The following is a 23,089-nucleotide window of genomic DNA, read 5'->3' as shown; positions in this document are numbered from 1 at the left end:
GGGCGGGTCTTTGTCTCTCTGCAGGAAGTGGGAGTGGGTCGTTGTCTCTCTGCAGGAAGTTGGGGCAGGTCTTTGTCTCTCTGCAGGAAGTGGGGGCGGGTCTTTGTCTCTCTGCAGGAAGTGGGGGCGGGTCTTTGTCTCTCTGCAGGAAGTGGGGGTGGGTCTTTGTCTCTCTGCAGGAAGTTGGGGCGGGTCTTTGTCTCTCTGCAGGAAGTTGGGGCGGGTCTTTGTCTCTCTGGAAGAAGTTGGGGCGGGTCTTTGTCTCTCTGCAGGAAGTTTGGGCGGGTCTTTGTCTCTCTGCAGGAAGTGGGGGCGGGTCTTTGTCTCTCTACAGGAAGTTGGGGTGGGTCTTTGTCTCTCTGCAGGAAGTTGGGGTGGGTCTTTGTCTCTCTGCAGGAAGTTGGGGTGGGTCTTTGTCTCTCTACAGGAAGTGGGAGTGGGCCTCTGTCTCTCTGCAGGAAGTGGGTGTGGGTCATTGTCTCTGCAGGAAGTGGGGGTGGGTCTTTGTCTCTCTACAGGAAGTTGGGGCGGGTCTTTGTCTCTCTGCAGGAAGTTGGGGCGGGTCTTTGTCTCTCTGGAAGAAGTTGGGGCGGGTCTTTGTCTCTCTGCAGGAAGTTTGGGCGGGTCTTTGTCTCTCTGCAGGAAGTGGGGGCGGGTCTTTGTCTCTCTACAGGAAGTTGGGGTGGGTCTTTGTCTCTCTGCAGGAAGTTGGGGTGGGTCTTTGTCTCTCTACAGGAAGTTGGGGTGGGTCTTTGTCTCTCTGCAGGAAGTGGGGTGGGTCTTTGTCTCTCTGCAGGAAGTGGGGGCGGGTCTTTGTCTCTCTGCAGGAAGTGGGAGTGGGTCGTTGTCTCTCTGCAGGAAGTGGGAGTGGATCTTCGTCTACACTAATTGGAAGTGGGTCTTTGTCGCTCTAGAAATAAAAGCAAGCTATGATAGCCTGCTACAAATACATTTTATATGTTATCAGCTCCAATCTTTGTAATCTTGAGGTTTCTGCACTCGTGCAGTGGGTCACTAGAGATCTGTCGATGTTCACTTCTTCCGCCTCCCAAAATGGCAGGAATTCAACATTTTCTTCAATGAGAGGATTCCATCAGCAAGGAGGATTTTCCTTGCTGATTGTATCCACTTGATAATAAAAAAAAATCCTGATTTACTGGGTCTAAAGAATATGTAAGTATGGATTGAAAATAGTTCCTTTTAAAGAAAAATCCAGATATGACTGATAGTTTGTAGAACAGATGTAGCCAGGGCCTAAGACATGGAGCATCCCGTAGGAATAATGGCTCATGCCCCTCAGGCCCTACAATTTGGGATATCAAAACTTACCAGCGTTTTTTTATGTCATTAGATGAGGCGGAGCATAATAGAAGACGGATACATTAATTCCCAAAGGAACATACATTGTGGAGGAAATGAAAAATGGATTACTTGCTTTAAAAAAAAAAGAACAAAAGCGTTGCCATGGAAACAATGATGCAAGCGCCACTCATTAGAAAACCAGGCACAACACATGAACATGACTGCGCCCTGAATGTGTGCACGAAGCGAGCGCTCTCATTACAGCCCAATCTATCATTTATCTGAAGTCATGATTTCTGCCAGGAACAGCAACGCGATGATATGAATGTTAATATTCAATAGTCAAAACTGGGTCAGAGAAGCTCAGATTTATAATGGAACTCAGAGTCACTACAAATGCTGTACAGGTCCTAGACTAGAGGAACACACAACCCGCAAGAGGGGAGAAATCACTGGGAACATAACACATCAACATCGCTACTCTGTCAAAGCCTAAGCTCACCAAACACTATATACATACAGAGCACAAATACATTATTACTGATTCTGAGCTACACACACTATTATATCCCAGAGCTGCACTCACTATTCTGCCGGTGCAGTCACTGTGTACATACATTATATTACTGACCCTGAGTTACATCCTGTATTATACCCCAGAGCTGCACTCACTATTCTGCTGGTGCAGTCACTGTGTACATACATTACATTACTGATCCTGAGTTACATCCTGTATTATACTCCAGAGCTGCACTCACTATTCTGCTGGTGCAGTCACTGTGTACATACATTACATTACTGATTCTGAGTTACATCCTGTATTATACCCCAGAGCTGCACTCACTATTCTGCTGGTGCAGTCACTGTGTACATACATTACATTACTGATTCTGAGTTATATCCTGTATTATACTCCAGAGCTGCACTCACTATTCTGCTGGTGCAGTCACTGTGTACATACATTACATTACTGATTCTGAGTTACTGTATATCCTGTATTTTACTCCAGAGCTGCACTCACTATTCTGCTGGTGCAGTCACTGTGTACATACATTACATTACTGATTCTGAGTTACATCCTGTATTATACTCCAGAGCTGCACTCACTATTCTGCTGGTGCAGTCACTGTGTACATACATTACATTACTGATTCTGAGTTATATCCTGTATTATACTCCAGAGCTGCACTCACTATTCTGCTGGTGCAGTCACTGTGTACATACATTACATTACTGATCCTGAGTTACATCCTGTATTATACCCCAGAGCTGCACTCACTATTCTGCTGGTGCAGTCACTGTGTACATACATTACTAATTCTGAGTTATATCCTGTATTATACTCCAGAGCTGCACTCACTATTCTGCTGGTGCAGTCACTGTGTACATACATTACATTACTGATTCTGAGTTACTGTATATCCTGTATTTTACTCCAGAGCTGCACTCACTATTCTGCTGGTGCAGTCACTGTGTACATACATTACATTACTGATTCTGAGTTACATCCTGTATTATACTCCAGAGCTGCACTCACTATTCTGCTGGTGCAGTCACTGTGTACATACATTACATTACTGATTCTGAGTTATATCCTGTATTATACTCCAGAGCTGCACTCACTATTCTGCTGGTGCAGTCACTGTGTACATACATTACATTACTGATCCTGAGTTACATCCTGTATTATACCCCAGAGCTGCACTCACTATTCTGCTGGTGCAGTCACTGTGTACATACATTACTGATTCTGAGTTATATCCTGTATTATACTCCAGAGCTGCACTCACTATTCTGCTGGTGCAGTCACTGTGTACATACATTACATTACTGATCCTGAGTTACATCCTGTATTATACCCCAGAGCTACACTCACTATTCTGCTGGTGCAGTCACTGTGTACATACATTACTGATCATGAGTTACATCCTGTATTATACTCCAGAGCTGCACTCACTATTCTGCTGGTGCAGTCACTGTGTACATACATTACATTACTGATCCTGAGTTACATCCTGTATTATACCCCAACGCAGCACTCACTATTCTGCTGGTGCAGTCACTGTGTACATACATTACATTACTGATACTGATTTACATCCTGTATTATACCCCAGAGCTGCACTCACTATTCTGCTGGTGGAGTCACTGTGTACATACATTACTGATTCTGAGTTATATCCTGTATTATACTCCAGAGCTGCACTCACTATTCTGCTGGTGCAGTCACTGTGTACACACATTACATTACTGATCCTGAGTTACATCCTGTATTATACCCCAGAGCTGCACTCACTATTCTGCTGGTGCAGTCACTGTGTACATACATTACATTACTGATCCTGATTTACATCCTGTATTATACTCCAGAGCTGCACTCACTATTCTGCTGGTGCAGTCACTGTGTACATACATTACATTACTGATCCTGATTTACATCCTGTATTATACTCCAGAGCTGCACTCACTATTCTGCTGGTGCACTCACTGTGTACATACATTACATTACTGATCCAGTACTGATTCTGAGTTACATCCTGTTTTATGTTGCGTTCTAATCACGCAGGTAAAGCTGCATGTGTTCAGTGAACCATCCAGATTTACTGCATCTAATGAGTGGATATGTGTGAGATTACGCAGTGGAAACTAGAATCTCCACTTCTGATAATTGACATGCCACGGCTAGTAAACCCGCACCACTGGTGAGTTTACGGAGCATCAAGTGGAAGCACAGTGGACATGGGATTTATATAAATCACATCCACGGTACTTGTAACCTAGAATGCAATGCAGGTGAGCTGAGTACAATGTATCTTTATATAATCTGCCTGTGGAGTCGTAGCCGGCAGCACAGAACAAGTACACAAAATTCTCTCCATTACATCAGCAGAGTTTGTGGCTCAGTAGTTTAAGCTCCTGTCTATAAGGTTGTGGGTTCAAATATTGGGGAGGTTCATAGAAGAAAAAAAAGAGTGGGTGAAAAATGCAGAAGCGGTGATGTGTTTCTATTAAACTTTTCCACTCCTGATTTTGGATTACAAATACTGAGGTAAAAAACTCACCAAATACTGAACGTGAACAGGGCCTTATAGGAGCAAATAAAAAAATGCAGGGACCATAAAAATACATTGTTATACACACTGTATCTCTATGGATATGTATAATTATAATCTGCTTCTGGGTTCACTGCCTGCAATAGAAGTTAAGATTACCAAATTCTCCTCTCTACAGCATTGTGGGCTGTGACTCCTGTGTAAAGCAATAGCTTGCAAACATGAAGATGTGCGTTTGGGTCTGAGGTGATCGAAACACAGGAGGGGGAAGCAGTGAATGTTTGTTATAATTTATGCACTGAGCAGAGAGATGTGGCACCACTCCCTGAAGATGTCAGACAGAAGAGAGGCAAGTATAGAAGCCAGGGAAAAAAAGCTCTGATGCGATGGAATGCAGTACTGAGGCCTCAAATCAGGACAGTTCTGCTGAATCCGGGACGGTTGGGAGCTATGCACAGTATATATATACACACATGTATATATAAATATATACACACACATGTAAAATGTGCAAGTTATAGTTTCCCTAATTGAGAAAAAATACACAAATTCTTTGCTACAAAAACACTTGTACAATTCAATTTTTAAAAAAAAAAAAACTTCCATCTGTCTCCCATCTTTACTGAGAATTCATTGCACATGCTGTAAAAGTCCTGCCGCCCACCACCCTCCGCTCGCCCCCTTGTGTTCTCCACCATGTGTTCCCACAGACACCACAGGACTTTCTGTATTTATTAAGAGGGTTTTTTTTTTCTTCCATTACAGGAAAATGATTAGAAAATAGGACTTTCTGGATTACACAACTAATATATGATTTGTAGCCAGTGTTACTAAGTGGAGTCGCACAGGAGCTGAGGACAAGATTCACTGGACCCTGATCTACTTTTGTACTTCATGGCTGCTGGTCCACGGACCTGTGAATTTCCTCTTCTCGCCCTTATTTCCTTTTACGCCCAGCCAGATTGGACCTTTGATTTTTAGAAAGGCGATCCTAGATGTTTTTTTAAGACTAAATGGAACTAAAAGTATCCTTGGCGAGTTTTGATTGCCAGTTGTAAGCATTGGAGACAGGAGCCGATTCCTTAGTTTGTACCAGAAAACTGGTGTTATAGTTTTTAAATTAAATAATATTTTTATGCAACAACTTTTGGCATTTTTATGGCCAGATTTTTTGAAAAAGTGAGTGGAACTTAGTGAGAAAGGACATGAAGTGCTGCCCAACAAAGTCATCATAATTTACCCCACAAGAATGTGCTCTGGTCAGTGATTACGGTACATTTCCTAATGGAGACCAGAAGTTGAAATGGAGCAATGGAGGCTGGAATGGAGGTCTGTCATCTTTAGCTATGAGTCCGTTTTTGTCTTGAACACAATGATAGCCGGAGATTGGTCTGTAGACCGCGTGGACAACGTCATAAAGTGGCCTTCACAAGGGAACGTCACTCCAATCCCACTCCTGGTATTATGGTGTGGGGTGGCCTATAGGGCCGTGGCCGGACCCCTCTAGTCTTCATTCCAGGTCACTAACAGGTCAGCGTTGCGTTCATTTGGTGGTGGAACCAAAGGTGCTGCCTTCTCTCCTAAGTGTCTTGGCAGCAGTCTGCCAGGCCTCAGCAAGATCTCATGTCATACCAGGAACGGTTACAGGATCTGGGAATGTTTACCTTGCAAAAAAGAAGACCGAGAGGAGACTTAATAGCTGTCTACAAATATCTGAAGAGATGTCACAGTGTAGAGGGATCATCGTTAGTCTCATTTGCACAAGGAAAAACACGAGAAGCTATGGGATGAAACTGAAAGGGAGGAGACACACAATAGATATTAGAAAAAAACGTTTTGACAGTGAGAGTATCAATGAGTGGAACAGGCTGCCACGAGAGGTGGTGAGTTCTCCTTCAATGGAATTCTTCCAACAGAGGCTGACCGACATCTATCTAGGATGATTTAGTGACTCCTGCATCGAGCAGGGGTTTGGACACTATGACCCTGGAGGTCCCTTCCAAATTACCTCACTTTAGAAATTGAAAATCAATGAACAGATTGGTTAGATGTGTTGGGCAGCTTTGTCTATTTTTTTCTGACCTTCCCATAGGTTCTGGGAGTCATATTGATGACTTACCCAGAGGTTAGCACTCAGGCAGCATGACGGCTCAGTGGTCAGCACTGCTGCTGTCCAATGCTGATGCCCTGGGTTCAACTCTGACTGAGGGTGATGAGATTCCTCCTCTCAGGTGTATTTTAGAACTTGTAGTCAGTGATTGTAATGGGACCTGCTCTAGTTTTTTCTGACCTTCCCATAAATGCTGAGAGTCCTATTGATGATCTGGCCAGAAATAAACTCTCAGGCAGCACAGCGGCTCAGTGGTTACCTCCATTACCATCCTACACTTTGGTCCTTAGTTCAACTCTGCAATCTGATACAAACTCAGCCTACTGCTCCATCAAGTCTGTCCTGTGTCCAGCTGCTGCGCGACCGTTGGTCTGTCCCTGGGTGGCACCTGGCGTTTATCGGGAGCCAAGACTAACCTCACCATCAGAGGCTCTAGTGAACAGTCTGGTGCTTGCTTAGTCACGCCCCTCCCCCCCCGGCTCTCCACGGTCCGTGGCACAGTGGTTCCACAAACCACGTCTGTGATAGGTACACTTCAGAAATTATAATCAATTAACTGATTTTATGCCTTGGGAATTTAGCTTTCTCTTTCATGATCTTGCCATTGCTGCTGGTAGTCATATTGATAACCTACCTAAAAATAATCTCCTGGGCAGCATGGTGGCTCAGTGGTTAGTAATGTTGTTGAACTCATGGGTTGAACTTGGACAGAGGACGCTGAGATTCCACCTCTCAGGCACACTTTAAAAATTGAAGTGAGTGGCTGCAATGGGAACTAGTTTCTCTTTTCACACCCTTCTCATAGGTGTTGGAAGTCATTTTCATGACTTAGCCAGTAAACAGCTCTTGGACAGCACGGTGGCTGGGTGGTTATGTTGGCAGTGGATTCATCTGTGTACAGTCCAGCTGTTCAACAGTGAAGATATATTTATTCATGTGCAAAGATAACACAGCTTACAACTGGTATTTCTTACAGCTCGGGATCTTAGTATCTCGTCTGCCAGCTTGTAAAGTGAAAGCAGAATGTGCTCCAGCTACACACAGTGTGAACAGGGAGCGAGAACGTCCTGGTACTCTTCTTTTTTTTTAGACAATGTTTTATTGACAGTTGACAATATAACACTATTGTTGGAGACAGAGACTCATGCACCAATAAACAGTAGCACATAGTAGTTACAATATATGCAATGATAACCATTATTTGGACAGGTTAGCATTGTAGGTTTCCGTTGCTTGGGTTACTGGCTCAAATCTAACCAAGGACAATAATTTTCCACCAGGTACGGGGGGGACTGGGGCTGAAATTCAGTCCTGGCATTTGAAATCACACAAGCCCATGTTGTCCCTGTCCCGATGAACCAGATGGGATATATTATCCTGGATGGAGGTAAGGAATATTTTCTACAAGACCAATATTTCTAATGATACCCGTGGCCTGCTAGGGTAAGTGACGGAGTCAGTGACTTTGTGCTCCATCACAACTTTCAACAATATGGGTATCTTGAGAACAATGATTCTGTTAACAACGTATCAGACAAGGCAGCCCATGACCAGACAGGCCCTTCTGGCATTTGCCAAAATTGCCAGGCCAGTTCAGCCCTGCTTCCAAATCTAACATTCTAGGATTCTGTGATTCTATGATTCATGGCTGCAGCGTCTCCAGACTCGTCTCCATCGAGGGCATCTGCAAAAGTTGCTGCCTGCAGGGGATCTTGATGATTATTCCATGTTCATTCTGGGCGGCAGAACTTACCTCAGACAACCACTAATAAAACCTCGGCCGCTATAACTGAGGTTAAGTGCCGAGATTTCTGCCTTCAGCTCATACTCCAGATGGAATAAATCCATATGTTTTGAACCTTATGCTTCCATTCTTCCATAATTTGCAGATCAGTAACACGTCTCTCATCTGTGGTTTCTGTAATTCCACATTTCTTTCTTGGGGTTGCACATTGAATGTTGATCAGCGTAGTTTTAGAATTACAACAAATCAGGCCTAGGTCACCCATACAAGCTTAAAATGATAATTGTCAGTGAATTTGCAAAGAATAGTAAACTCTAGCCCAATCACAGATAATCATCCCTTCCATTCAAAAAAATCACTCATGTCAAGCATTAAAAAAAACATCCCCTATGTCCTGGGGTAAAAAAAAGTAAAATAAAAATTTTCATTTTAAAATACCAAGAGATTTTCATGGACTAAGCATTTTGCAGCCATCAACATCGCCACCTGTTGGACATACCAATGCATTACACTGGAAACCCAACAGTGAAATACAGCTGCACAGAATGCTTTAATTCTTAAGAATATATTGACGGATGGTATACAAAAAAAATATATGTAGACGACCAGGGTAGGTGTTTATAAATGTAATAAATGGAAGTCAGCGCCTCCTGATGAAGCGCGATATGTATATACGGGCAGTGTCGGACTGGATTGGCACAGGCCCACCAGTAACTAAGACTAGTTCTCTAGGTCCTACAGAAAGACAATGTAACTGATGGTGTAAGTACATATGAAATTTAAGGGTTGCTTAAAGTAACTGCAAGAATGTTGGCACTCACTGATCGCAAGCAGGGATATTGAAAAAACTGAAAAACGTACTCTATTAGGAAGCAGTAAAACTTTTCAGTATATCAAGATTAATGGGGATTGTAAAAAGTTTGTATAAGTGATAACAGATCACAAGAGCACTGAGCTCACTGATTGGCTGACAGAGTCACGTGTGTAGACGTGATGTCAGCACTGCAGCCGGTAAAGAAAACACCGAAGAGACGGCAGAGGCGCAGCGGTAGATGGAAGAGGTAAGGAACGCCTCTTATGGTATACTAGATTATGGCCCGATGCTGTCGCATCGGGAGGATGCGATAGCATCACACCTCTTGCCATGTTAACCCTCAACACACACACTCCTCTCACCTTTCACCATCTCCACTCACTCTTTCACTCCACATACGACCCCTTCTCTGACTCCGTCTCTCATACTCACGCCGTCATCGCCGCTGCTCCACGATCCCCGACATCTTCTTCCGCCGGCGCCATCCTGGATCCAGACGTTGTCCACGCCGGCAACATGTTCTTGCGGCGGGTTAACATGGAAAGAGGTGTGCGGTGACATCACCGGTTACAACTGGACGGAAGTTGTTACAACCGGAAGCTGCTTAGGGCATTTATTATTATAGATGTCAGTAGCTTGGAGGATTCCCATTCAAAATAAAACACAAGCTTTAATAATTCATTAAAACCTGAGACATCACATAAACAGACATAATAGTGCTTGTGCGTATCAGTGCTCATTTAAAAAATGGTTCGGTTTCACCATTACTCATGGACATAGACGCCCCGGCCTATTTTTCAGAGGTCCCCTGCCGGGTATTTGGGTCCATATAGCAGCACAAGACAGCGTGTGGAAAAGGAGGTTAAAGGGTTACAGATGTGCAGTTTTCCCTATCCTCCCTGTCGTGCCCAGGTATTCCTCCTGCCCTTACAAGGACAGGCCCCAAATGGACCCTATAGTGTCACCCCCGGTCGTCAGAAGGGGTATTTGCTCCCTACGCGTTTCCTCCCCAATAACGGGGATTCATCAGGGGAGTTATACAAAAAGATTAAAGGGGGTTTAACTATATTTGTCCATAAAGAAAAAGAGAAGGTGCCTCAACTAGCATTGTGACTGTCCATATCACTGCCAAAAAGTAAGTCCCATGGATAGATGGTGTGGTTTCCTTAAATAGACCATCCTACACACAAGTTCCACCCCTGGCGTTTAGCCTCACCTGAGGTAGTCAGATCAATGGCCAGTAGGGAAAGTATATGCAAGAAGCCCATTGATTGGTATAATAGTGAGAGGTCAGTGAACCCGACCCTATGCTCCCTTATATTTACTAAGAATCTGCCCAAGCTCAAAAATTGACCAACACAGCAATCAACTTTTCAATTCAAAACATAAATGATCATGCCTCGATATATTTGTCAGAATAGGGCACCATTGTATAAGGCCAAAGTTATAAATTAATCCTAATATACAGATATGATGTCCCTCACAATGGGGTATTTGTGTCAGATTAATCCCCTGGGGCATAGACGCCGCTTGCATCACAGTAAATTCACACAGTAAGATTTCCAGGGTGAAGGTGATCATGGATACCGCGATATATCATCTCTATGGAGTAAGCGCCGCTACAGTCGCGGTAAACCCGCTTAGTAAGGTCACTCAGCAGTGGTCACACCAAGCTCACATGGTGAGGACTCCAAACGGAGGACAAGCGCTGATACCGCAAAGTGTCACCCTTACTTAAAAGATTGGTAAGATGAGAAAGCTTGGGCTAGGGGAAAATGTGTGTAGATGGGTGGTAGCTGGCTTAGTGATAGAAAGCAAAGAGTGGTTATTAATGGGGCATCCTCAGATTGGGCCAGGGTTACTAGTGGGGGACCACAGGGGTCTGTATTGGGCCCTCTACTATTTAATATATTAATGATCTAGTGGATGGCTTACACCGTAAAATATTAGTATTTGCAGATGATACAAAACTATGTAAGGTAGTTAACACAAAGGAGGACAGTTTGCAACTACAGACAGATTTGAGTAAATTGGAGAATTGGGCTGAAAAATGGCTTGTTTAACACAGATAAGTGTAAGGTTATGCACATGGGAAGGAGAAACAGATGCTACAATTACTTACTAAATGGGAAACTGCTGGGGAAACCAGACATGGAAAAAGACTTAGGCATCTTAGTCAATAAGAAGCTAAATTGGAGTGCCCAGTGTCAGGCAGCTGCCACCAAAGCAAAAAGGGTCATGGGATGCATTGGAAGAGGTCTGGGGACACGAGATGAAAACAAAATTCTCCCTCTGTACAAATCACTCGTCGGACCACACTTGGAGGATTGTGTGCAATTTTGGACGCCGGTGCTCAAGAAAGAGACATTACTGAACTTGAAAGGGTTCAAAGGCGGGCTACTAAAATGATAAATGGAGTTGGTTCACTACAATACATAGAAAGGTTATCAAAATTAGGTCTATTTACTCTAGAAAAGAGAAGACTTAGGGGAGACTTAATATATATGTACAAGTATATCAGAGGGCAATACAGAGATCTCTCCAATGATTGGTTTGTACCAAGGACTCTGACAAGAACAAGGGGGCATTCTCTTCATTTGGAGGAAAGACAATTTTTGCACCAGCATAGAAGAGGGTTCTTCACGGTAAGAGCAGTGAGGCTCTGGAATTCTCTTCCTGAGGAAGTGGTGATGGCCAACTCACTGAATGAATTTAAGAAAGGAATGGATGCTTTTCTTGTGAGTAACAGTATAGAAGGTTACGAATAACAGAATATTATAGGTAGATGGTTGACCCAGCATAGGGGAAGGAATTTTTTTCCCTATGGAGAAAATTGTCTTCTACTCTGTGGGTTTTTTTGCCTTCCCCAGGATCAACAATGCAGAACAGCTGCACTAAAAATAGGCTGAACTAGATGGACGTAAGGTCTTCCTTCAGCCTTCAAAACTATGTTACTATGTTACTCTGTATGTTCGGAGGTGAACGCCGCTACAATCGCGGCAAGTTCACACAGTGAGATCTCCAGCTAGAGGGTGATTGCAAAATACAGCGATATCTCATCTCCGGGTAAATTAGGCATCTCCGTTGTGACCGCCCTGTGAGGCAAACCAAGCATATTTAGGACGCCACAGTAGTGCCGCGATTAAAGATATATAGCTTACAATTAGGTCATATGCCTTCTTTTCCCTTTTTTTTTTTCCTTTTCCTCTCCCTCCGTCCAGTGGGGTAGATCAGGCCAAATCTAGCGATAAGTCACTTTGAATTAAGCCCTGTACCACTGTTTGTCACCCTATGGGGCGGATCTAATATGATCATGTAAATATAACCACAGCCCACTTCCAGTCATATAGTGAGCTCACAGTACACAGCGCATGGGGCAAAAGAAGGGGGGGCATGTATGATCAAAGAAAAATATAAGAGACTATGTATAATGCAATCTACATGCTCAGTACAGATAAGAAATTCCTGTCTGTGATTGAATAGTTAATCTCATGCATAAAGGAGATCTTTTAACCAATTAATGCTCGGTATATATCCAATGTTCCCCTTCATGGCATAGATCTTAAATAGTGTTAGTAATCCCACAGATGTAACACATTCATCCTACCTCGTAGGGATAGAAAAAAAAAAAAAACTACAACCCATATTGCTGATTCCCCATTGGTATCAATGGTGCATACCATATACATTGCATGGAGAAAGTGGTGATCTCCAGATAAACGGTAGGATCAAATCAGGGGACAGACAGGAATGAATACCAGCATTGTTGAAGATAAGTAGGGGTCAGAAAACCATCAATGGACATTTAGGCAGCGCATTTAATTAAAGGTATAGGTATAGTCATAGTCATTCCTAGTTATTGCCTCCATTTCCACAAGGCTCGGAACGTTAATCATAGACAAAGAATATACATAAGGGATGATTATCCATCCCATCTAAGGTCTCATTATAGATAAAGAGAATGGTATATGCCACCTGTAATGACTCTGTTGTTGGGTGTCCAGGGACCATAGGCTCCTTTCCTGTCCCTAATGCTAGGGAGCGCCCTAGCTCTCCCTGCTCCCCAGATTACTGCTGATGGTGATGATGCCGGGGCCACGTACCTTGACTTAGCTTCTGAATCCGTCCTCAGTCTGTACCATTCCCCCACTCAGGGAAGAGCGAATTATTAGTGTACCATAATACAACAACCAGACTAACAAGGTAATACGAACAGGGATAAAGGAAAATACCAATCATACAAATATACACACAAACAACACCGGGAAAACACCAGGGAGTGGAGGATGGGGTTAAACCAAAGTAGAAGAGAGGGAATTATTGCACACTCAAAACCTAGCAATAGTCACAGATAAATCCACCAAACGCTTTCCCTAATAATAACAACCAACAACCTCCAGCCATGCAGCATAAGTTAACTCTGACAATGACTGCCAGCCAGGATCCAGATTATATAGGGGTTGGGAGTGGCCAACAGTGCACAGATGAGAGCCTTAGCTCCAGGAGCTCCCAACTGAGCAGATTAACCCCGGTACCGCCAAACGAAATTTACACCGTTTAATATGAAGGTGAAGTGCTTCTAATCAGTGCAGGAGAAGAAATCTGATTCTATGGTCTTCTGGCTCCTCTCTGTTGCGGTAAACCCGAGAATTGCCATTCATCAAAAATGAAATTTTAAAGGTAATTGTAAAAAGCTACATTTTTAGTAAACTATATCTAGAGCCAACCTTTACACTTAATTTTTAAGATGGCTCATTTAAATCCTAAAATACAAAATCAAGCACATTTTTAGTCTTCATTAGAAATTTTCTACCATTTTGCTGATGCACAATAACATATCTAAGCCTTTTATGTAAATGATCTACAAAAATGTTACAATTCCATCAAGAATTCCCGAAATCTCTCTCTGCTCTCCCCTCACTCTTCTTAGCGGCAGGAACAGCAGATTTCCACAGTATGGGGAACAGAGAATGTGTGTACAGTCTCAGGGAGGGCAGAGAAAACAGGCTGCAGGTAAGGAGCAAAGCTCAGGCATCTGACATAGAGACAAAAAGCAGAGACATCTGAGTTAATCTGCATGCTAAAGGAACACTATAGATTATACTGCATTGTTAGGCAGCATATCCCTAGTAACCAGTTCCAGGTCACTTGGTCATGCCCAGATTTTCACAATGCTCAGCAGTATATAGAATAGTGAGTGCAGCTCTGGAGTATAATACAGGATGTAACTCAGGATCAGTAATGTAATGTATGTACACAGTGATTGCACCAGCAGAATAGTGAGTGCAGCTCTGGAGTATAATACAGGATGTAACTCAGGATCAGTAATGTAATGTATGTACACAGTGACTGCACCAGCAGAATAGTGAGTGCAGCTCTGGAGTATAATACAGGATGTAACTCAGGATCAGTAATGTAATGTATGTACACAGTGACTGCACCAGCAGAATAGTGAGCGCAGCTCTGGGGTATAATACAGGATGGAACTCAGGATCAGTAATGTAATGTATGTACACAGTGACTGCACCAGCAGAATAGTGAGTGCAGCTCTGGGGTATAATACAGGAGGTAACTCAGGATCAGTAATGTAATGTATGTACACAGTGAGTGCACCAGCAGAATAGTGAGTGCAGCTCTGGAGTATAATACAGGATGTAACTCAGGATCAGTAATGTAATGTGTGTACACAGTGACTGCACCAGCAGAATAGTGAGTGCAGCTCTGGAGTATAATACAGGATGTAACTCAGGATCAGTAATGCCTCCACTATTTATGTAGCACTGCCTCATAGAGATCAGGCTGGCATTTAAACTGGTACATTATTATATTGCCTTGTTGGATGCCAGACGCATGGCTTTCAGTCACTGACGTAACCTACACACAGAATTATATTAGACAATATGATATGGAACATACAAGGCGTACACACAAAGAACTGGCTTACTGCAGGCATTTTATCTCATTTTATTGATATATTTTTTCGATTTTTATAAAGGATGCCTGCATATTGCAGCATGCTAGTAACCATGGTGGCAGAGTCGGGCCTCACATTCTTACATTACAGGACAGGAAGTAGCTGCTTTGAATAAGGATTATGTGACAGTTGAGTTCACACACCACGCAGTTCAGTTGCAGTTGTTTTTTTTTTGCAAAAACTGGGACTGGATCTAGAAGAAAGGAAAACTTAAGGGGATTGACTCAAGAAGACAACTCCTCGCTGCACGTCCTATTAGGGCATATGGACTATCACCTCTAAATGGGGAGACAATCACACGGAACAGCCACCAGTTCTATTGAGAAAATCCCCTTAAAGAGGTATTCCAGCTTAAAATAAGAATCACCTATTCCCAGAGGCCTACTTTAATCAAAAGAACTGGAGTCACCAGCCCCAACTTAGATGTGCTAGGTTATGAGAACAGTGGTCCTTTTCCATATCTCCCATAGAGAGAATTTTTTGGAGCAGGGGCTCTGTACAATATCCCCCTTTTTTTAGGTGCCCCTTGTTGAAGGTCCCAAAAGTCAGACTCCCATTTTCTAACTTTTTGACCAACACTAAGATTTGGGGATCAGATTGGTGGCGGTCTGACAGTTGGAATCTTTGCTGATCAGTTGGTCCTGCCGCCAACGTAGATTCACAGTGTACAGAACCAGCACAGCGCCGTACACTGTGTAGTGGCCATTCTCGGGTACTGCAGCTCAGATCACATTCACTTCCACAGTAGCTGAGCTGTTCTGGATCTGTACCTTTCTAACGGTGATCGGTGTCGGATCACCACTGATCTGATACTGATGACCTATCCCAATAATAGCAGTGCTGCACAACTCTTTGAACTGTAAATCGGTAACAGAGATCCCCGCTATAGATGAGCGAATTGATTTGTTGTTCCCTGATCCGGCGGCCACATTAGTAGTCCATGGCGATCCGATGGGAGTCCGACAAACTGACTCCTACCTGTTGGCATCCCCAGCGCCTCTTCTGCATAGTGACACACTCATGATGTTGCACTGGGCCCGCTAATCAGAAGAGACACTGAGGATGACGGCAATATAGGAGGACGTAGCTAAGGGCTCCCGTCGGGCCGGTGGACCAGGGTTCTGAGAATGGAGTCTCTCATCGTAACACTGTCGTCTTCTAATATGGCGTGGAGAAATGGAACCATTAGTGAAGACCACCTAGGCTCCCCGTCGCATTGCCACATCGGTGGTAAGTGGATAGGAATACCCCTTTATTAATTTTCCTTTCTTACAAACCGGATCTCAGTTTTCCTTAAAAACTGTATCATGTACCCACTATGGACTGGAAAACCTTAGCTTATTCTTTTACTTCACAAAATGAATTCTCTCCGCAGCAATATAGAGATGTAGCAGAGCCGAGTTTGCAATTTAACTTTTTTTTTTTTCTTTAGGCACTCCGTCAATCCAAGGAAAGTGCAGATTCAGCTATCAATGTGATAGCCCAATAAACTGTGCCAAATTACAAAATCAGCTCTGCTACATCTGTACAAGCTAAAACATTACAGTATTAAGAAAAAAATATATATATATATTTAAAAAATATTTTTTAAACATAAACTCTGCCATAAATTCCCCAAACAATACAAGAAGTATACATTGTGTGTGATTACAAAACTTTTGTAAGTGTCGTAAAAGGAAAGTGATTCAGGTATAATAAACATTGGGGTGACTGCTACAGTGCTTGTCGTTAGAATGAAGAGTCTCCCCGAGGTGCGGTTAGCCAGCTTTGGACCCAAATGCACCCCCGCCATTGTACCCTGGGGACAGAGAGGCAGTGAAAATAAAAGTTTGCCCATTTGGTGATTTTTAGATACAAGATACATATTTGTTTTGTTTTTTTTTTAACATAATACATAAAAGGAGAATACAAATTAGGATAAAACATAGATTAAATTATAATATATATATATATTATAGTGATTTATGTGGATTTGGACTTCCGGGGTCCTGACATACAAATGTTTGTTCTGGCCTATGAACAAAACAGAGGGGTATGTATAAAAAAAGGTACCTGCTCGGGATTGTACATGCTTTGGGAAAAGGGTTTGTGGTTTCTCTGTCCTATTCTGGCCATAACGAAACCATTCCAGCTGCCATAGGTGAAAAATGTGATACCATTTGTAAAGTTTCCTAAGAAAAGGCTCAGTCTTTTGGTAAATATTTAGTGGGATTTTTTTTTTTCTATTAATATATATAATATATATATTTAATTTTTTACATTTTTTTATAATATACCAAAAACTAGAGTATAGATAGAAAAAAAACATCCAATAGCTTCAGGGCTGCAAAAAAAAAAAAAAAAGTTTAAACGTCTTGGTAGTACTCGGAGCCTAGCTCCATAGAGTGGAGCATGGGTTTCTGGTCCAGAGAAGACATCTTGCTGAGCATCTCGGCAGACAAGGAGTAGCTATTCCCTGACTTTTCCTCAAACCAACCGTCCAGAGGTCTCTTGGCATCGAAATTAGAGATGGACGGTCCATTCACGGCTATGGTCAAGAGGTCGCTCAACTGGTCTAAAGTCAGCCTTGAGCGGTTGTTTTTGCGCAGCCTTTGGAGAGCGTTGCGCCCTTTTTCGCAGCAGGCCGTAGACGTGGGAAGGACTTTTAGGATCTGTACTATCTTGTTTAAGAGCAGGAATCTCTGTTTGTACTTACAGATATGGCCTATTAAATCTTTAAAACCGTTTTCGGTACAGTAGTCAGCCTTTAGCTCTCGCCATTCCATTAATAGGCCGCTTCTGGTGTCAGCATCATCCCTGCAGTCGGAAAGAAATGACTGAATGCCACTCAGGTGTTCGTATATTTGCAGCATTTCCTCCTCTCCATAGCCTATGAGTTCCTCTGTCCTCTGGGGCCACATAGACAAATCGAAAACTTGGCAAGCTTTTACAAATATTCGGCTTCGGGAATCAAACCGTTGGGCCAGGGTGAGTTGGGTTTTCTGACAAATCTTCTCACGGATGGACTGAAACTTTGCTTCGGCCACACGTAAATTCTTCAAGGAGATCCCATTGAAACTTTCCCTGAAGTTTTCTTCGAACTCCTGAAGATATTCCCCAGGAGAATCTGTCAAGCGGCTGACTTCTTGAATGGCTTCTTCTATTTTCTCATCCACTTGGGACACCAAGAGATACTCGCCCTGGAAGACGTAGGCCAGGCGGGACAATACCGCGATTACATCCAAAAGGAAGTATATAAGCTTAATTGACTGATAATCCATGAGAAACTGAAGGAGGGCTAATGCAATGGCGGAGGCGCCGGCTCGTTGTGTTTGACCGCTGACGTCTTTCAAATGGGCCACCACTTCCAGGTAGTCCTTAATCAGAGCATTCAGCACATTCTGCTCCCCTATTATCCATTTCACTGCCCGTATATCACCTAGGAATTCTGTTTCCTCGCAAAGGGTTGCAGCAGTAAGTCGAAGTTCACACATCAGACGGGGAGAGTACCGGTAGAAACTAAGTAGCTGCTTCAGGTTATTTTCTAATTCTTCTAAACAAGGAAGTTCTTTTCCACTAATTGCATCCAAAATTTCTAAGTGGGGCCTGTGTACCATAAATGGTAAACACAGTAGCCAAGGCAAGGTTTTCCTGATTGTCATATACATATTTGCTCGTAATCCAGCCGATATGTTGGCTCCATCAACTCCTAACCCTACGGTTGGCCTCTCATCCTGCAGTCGGATACCAAGAGCTGAGAAAGCCCTGTCAATGCCTTGGAGATAACTCTCAGTGGTTGGCAAACCCAGCTCTTGAAAAGAGAGAAACTCTGTGGCAGGTGGGCCATCGTTACTGGTGTACTGGACGTAGACTGCCACCGTATCGACAAGAAGCTCTTCACTTTGCCCATCTAAGATAATGCTTAGGAATGGAGATTGTCGAATGCGCTCTACTAAGTCTTCTCTAAGTGCTCTGGCGATGTGATGAATCAAAATCTGACAATCGCCTTCGTTCATGTACTGGTCAACTACGCGGAGTTCACACTTTCTCAGTAGTTCTGCTAGAGGTCGGAAGTCATAATAAGGCCTACCTTCCATAGCCAAGTGGTATGCGGTGTTGAAAAGGAGAGTCATGTTCCTGCACATTTCCTCTGTCTTTTCGGGGTGCATCCTGAGCATGTAGAGCTGCAAACATTTTTTGTGGAGGTTACTTTGGCTGTGGAGCTTTATAGTGTGAATCTTAAACTGTTTGGAACCGATGATGAAAGCTGAAGTCCTTGAGGACTGCACTGTGTACTGTCTACAAACGTGACACCACATCTCATTCAACGTAGACGAGTATCTCAAGAACCAGAACTTTTTTAACCATTCTTGCTTGAAGCGACGGATCCGTCTACCGGTAGATGAAGATATCTTAGAAGGCTCGTCGGTAGATGCCAGTATCTCAATGGAGACCGACTCGTCTGCAGAGTCTACTTCCTGATCGTCGTCTTCCATTATTGTGGGTGCGATGGACATGTTTTCTGGAGCAGGGAGACAAAAGTCAACAGATCAAAAAAAATAAAAAATTTCACTTGGACATTGAAAAGAAAAAAAATAGATGGGTAGTAAAGAGATTATTATGCACCATGTGACCCTGTAAGACTAAAAGCTTTTGTTTTATTAAAATTTTGCCTCCAAGAACCCCATAAATTAAAAAAATACATACCAAGACTAGCTAGTTTTTGTTCTGTAGATTGGTTGTGTCAAGGATAGCTAACTAATCTACCATGAGAACAGACAATACTAAACGTAAACTGTCGGCAAGTGCCAATTCCATACCTGAGATATCGGAAAACTCTGGAACCTCAGTTTTATTAGGAAACAACTGAGGAACTTCAGGGACTTTTCCAGATCTTAGCCTTTCCACCTCGGCCTGAAGCTCACGGATTTTCTTCTTTAACCTCATACAGTTTGGGCAGAAAGAAGTGGTGGGGATTTCAACAGTATCAAAAAGGGCAGCGAACTCATCAGGACTTTCTACTTTGAAAGATGAGCGGTCTTCTAGATCATCTTCTGGTAGGTTGGTATCCCTGTCTAGACCTTGAACGGAAGCATTAGGGACCTTCCACTCCATTGAGATTCTTGTTTGGTTTGGGGCAGAAATCTTTTGGCTTGTTTTACATCTATCTCTGTGGTTCTCATACTGATACTTAGGAACCTTCTTCCCGAGTATAGGACTACTTGTCACCAGGGGATGGTCTTCCATTTTAGCAGACTCTAGAGAAGCCTCCAAGACATCTTTGAAGATTAAATCAATATTTTTCTTCTTGGTATGAGGGTGTAGCTCGCCCTCCTCACAGCTTCGCTTGTAGAGGCTCTTCCCTTGCTTAAGGGCAGTTTGTGGAAATGGGCCTTTCACATCTTCATGGTTTTCAAAGATTCTGTCATTGTTTTCCATTAACAAACCTCTTTCTCCTGGAAAGGAAAATTAGGTGTGTTATCATATAGCCACATGTTCCCTTATTAAAGCCTTACATTTTTTAAGCTTTCCTCAGTAGAAGATGGCCATTATTCTTTGGTAATACCCATTGTGTCATATTACATTGGTTACCTAAGTTCTGATAACCCCGCTCAATAGGTCTAGGCCTACATTTGGATCAATGCTTTGGACCTCCCAACTAGAAATGAGTCATGACCAAAAACGTCTGCGATGCTAGAGAACCACAGAACTGTACATTGTAGACAACTGGTAATAACATCTAATAATAACTATTACTATTGGTGGTTTGACCTTAACACCTTCCAGTCGTCTCCAATTTTTATTTTTTTCCTCCTCTTCTTCCGAAAGTAATAAGGCCCAATTTATAACCGCATATGTGCTTTCTTTTTCTTTCTAGTATTGGTTCTGTTCACCATTTTTTGCCTTTGAATTTAATTTTTCTTTTAATTTGCGCCTTTTTTAAGTCTATTTTATATGTGCTTGCCTGTTTTGTTTTTTTTTGCTTCCTGCAGAGAGGTACAACACAGCCCCAATTCACCTAACTAGAAAAAGACATATAAATTTCAGATATATCATCATCACTTTATGATCCAGTCCGTTTTCTTCCCTCCTTAGCAGCTCTCCCAGCCATGGAACTGCAGCACTGAACCGTTTAATCAAAGGGGTCAACTTTATTCGGTTTTTATTATGTTGGAGGGAGCGCTGCTGTGGAGGGAAGCCTTAGAAATGCTGAGGCACGTTCATTCTCAGGATAGGTAGGGTTGCTAAAATTCGGCCGACCAACACTAATCATAAAGTGGAAAGTCCGTCTAGGTGGAACAGGAGGTACGGAGATCAGGAAAACCAGTTTTGGCTTTATATCTTAAAGAGGTTGCTCGGTTTTCTGATAAAACTCTGCAGTCCCTCTATGTGACTGCATACTTCTGAATCAGTGCACACGCTGTCAGAATTGACCGGTATTGCCCGTGAGAGAGGGCAGTCATAGTGAAATAAAAACAAAATAGTACATCGCCACATTCATCATGATATAATTATTTATACTGCACAATGAATGACATAAGAAACCAAAGTAACCAAAAAAAAAGCCACTGAGAATATAACCAGATTGGCAAATACAAGATGAAATAAATATGCCTAAATTGAAGAGGAAAAAAGAAAAAAGTGATGTAAGAAACTGAAAAATTAAAATACAAAAATCACTGTGTCCTGAAGGCCAAAACAAATTACGTACTAAGGGTTTTAACAAAACATTTCAGATAAAATTGACACTTCTGTATTAGGTCTAGTGAACAGACAGAGGGGGTGGAGCATGACGCAGATACTTTTCTTGGAATCTGTGTTAGACACCGCCCCCGAGGAGCCAGCTCTGTCCATAATAAGGTGTTTATGCAATATAAGGGTGAATCAATCACGTGTAAATGATCTAGGATATTTCTCACTTTAAAATATAACAGGTTAGGTGCTTGTTATTGGGGGGGGATTTTTGGAGATTTTTTTTTATTGATAATCATTCCACTGTAAATCGCTACAGTCACACTGTTCCCTCCCTGATATGACTGATAACAGGGAGCAAAAAGAAAAAAAAAACACTTGACTGTAATAAAAGTGCACATAGGCCAGATAGGTTATTCACAGGTGCAGCAAACACTTTATGGCAGCCAGTAAGAGGCTTTGAAAACTAATTATATGAACATATGTTTTCATATTTTATACTATTTTTTGCAACATTTACAGAATAAAATAAATGACAAAACCAGGTACACATGGTGCATAACTAAAAAATCATAATTAAAGGGAACCAACCATGCATAATATTACCACCCTTTACATTGTGAGCTAACTCACACAGTAGATGTGATTGGGGGGGGGGGGGGGTCACCGTCCAGTTATGGTGCTGGTGCATGTCCCTTTAAATTGCACAAGAAACATTTCTGGGGCTCATGGGCACCGCTGTGGCTCCTTTCCTCTGTTGGGACAGTACAACTCTGAAGTACACTATCAGCATACTGTTAGAGGGTGGGAGTAAACTGATGCAAATAGAAAGGACGGGATAAGTGGATAGGAATACCCCTTTATTAATTTTCCTTTCTTACAAACCGGATCCCAGTTTCCCTTAAAAACTGTATCATTTACCCACTATGGACTGGAAAACCTTATCTTATTCTTTTATTTCACAAAATATAGAGATGTAGCAGAGCCGAGTTTGCAATTTAACATTTTTTTTTTTTTAGGCACTCCGTCAATCCAAGCAAAGTACAGATTTAGCTATCAATGTGATATCCCAATAAACTGTGCCAAATTACAAACTCAGCTCTGCTACATCCGTACAAGCTAAAACATTACAGTATTGAAAAAAAAATATATATATATTTAAAAGATATTTTTTAACCATAAGCTCTGCCATAAAATCCCCAAACAATACAAGAAGTATACATTGTGTGTGATTACAAAACTTTTGTAAGTGTTGTAAAAGGAAAGTGATTCAGGTATAATAAACATTGGGGTGACTGCTACATTGCTTGTCCTTAGAAAGAAGAGTCCCCGAGGTGCGGTTAGCCAGCTTTGGACCCAAATGCACCCCCGCCATTGTACCCTGGGGACAATAGGGCAGTGAAAATAAAAGTTTGCCCAT

General features: G+C 42.5%; 1 protein-coding gene across 8 annotated transcripts in view; it reads right to left on the bottom strand.

The window, feature by feature from the left end:
* Positions 1-14,971: 14,971 nt before the first annotated feature.
* Positions 14,972-23,089, bottom strand: part of PRDM11 (PR/SET domain 11) — an 87,996-nt gene continuing 79,878 nt past the window's right edge. For 7 of the 8 annotated variants that reach the window (XM_073578579.1, XM_073578582.1, XM_073578583.1 and 4 more), the window contains 2 exons: positions 19,797-20,432; positions 14,972-19,498 (listed from right to left, as the gene is read on the bottom strand). In XM_073578579.1, the coding sequence (XP_073434680.1) occupies positions 17,343-19,498; positions 19,797-20,432 (2,792 nt within the window). In that variant the 3' untranslated portion in view covers positions 14,972-17,342. Of the gene's footprint in view, positions 19,499-19,796; positions 20,433-23,089 lie in introns of those variants that run through there. The other variant, XM_073578587.1, reaches the window with a different exon arrangement.

Source organism: Dendrobates tinctorius, unplaced genomic scaffold (assembly GCF_039654945.1).
Source record: "Dendrobates tinctorius isolate UK_male_01 unplaced genomic scaffold, ASM3965494v1 ptg000059l, whole genome shotgun sequence".
NCBI classification, from domain to species: Eukaryota; Metazoa; Chordata; class Amphibia; order Anura; family Dendrobatidae; genus Dendrobates; species Dendrobates tinctorius.
Note: the sequence above shows the minus strand (reverse complement) of the source record. Positions and strands in the feature narration are given on the sequence as shown.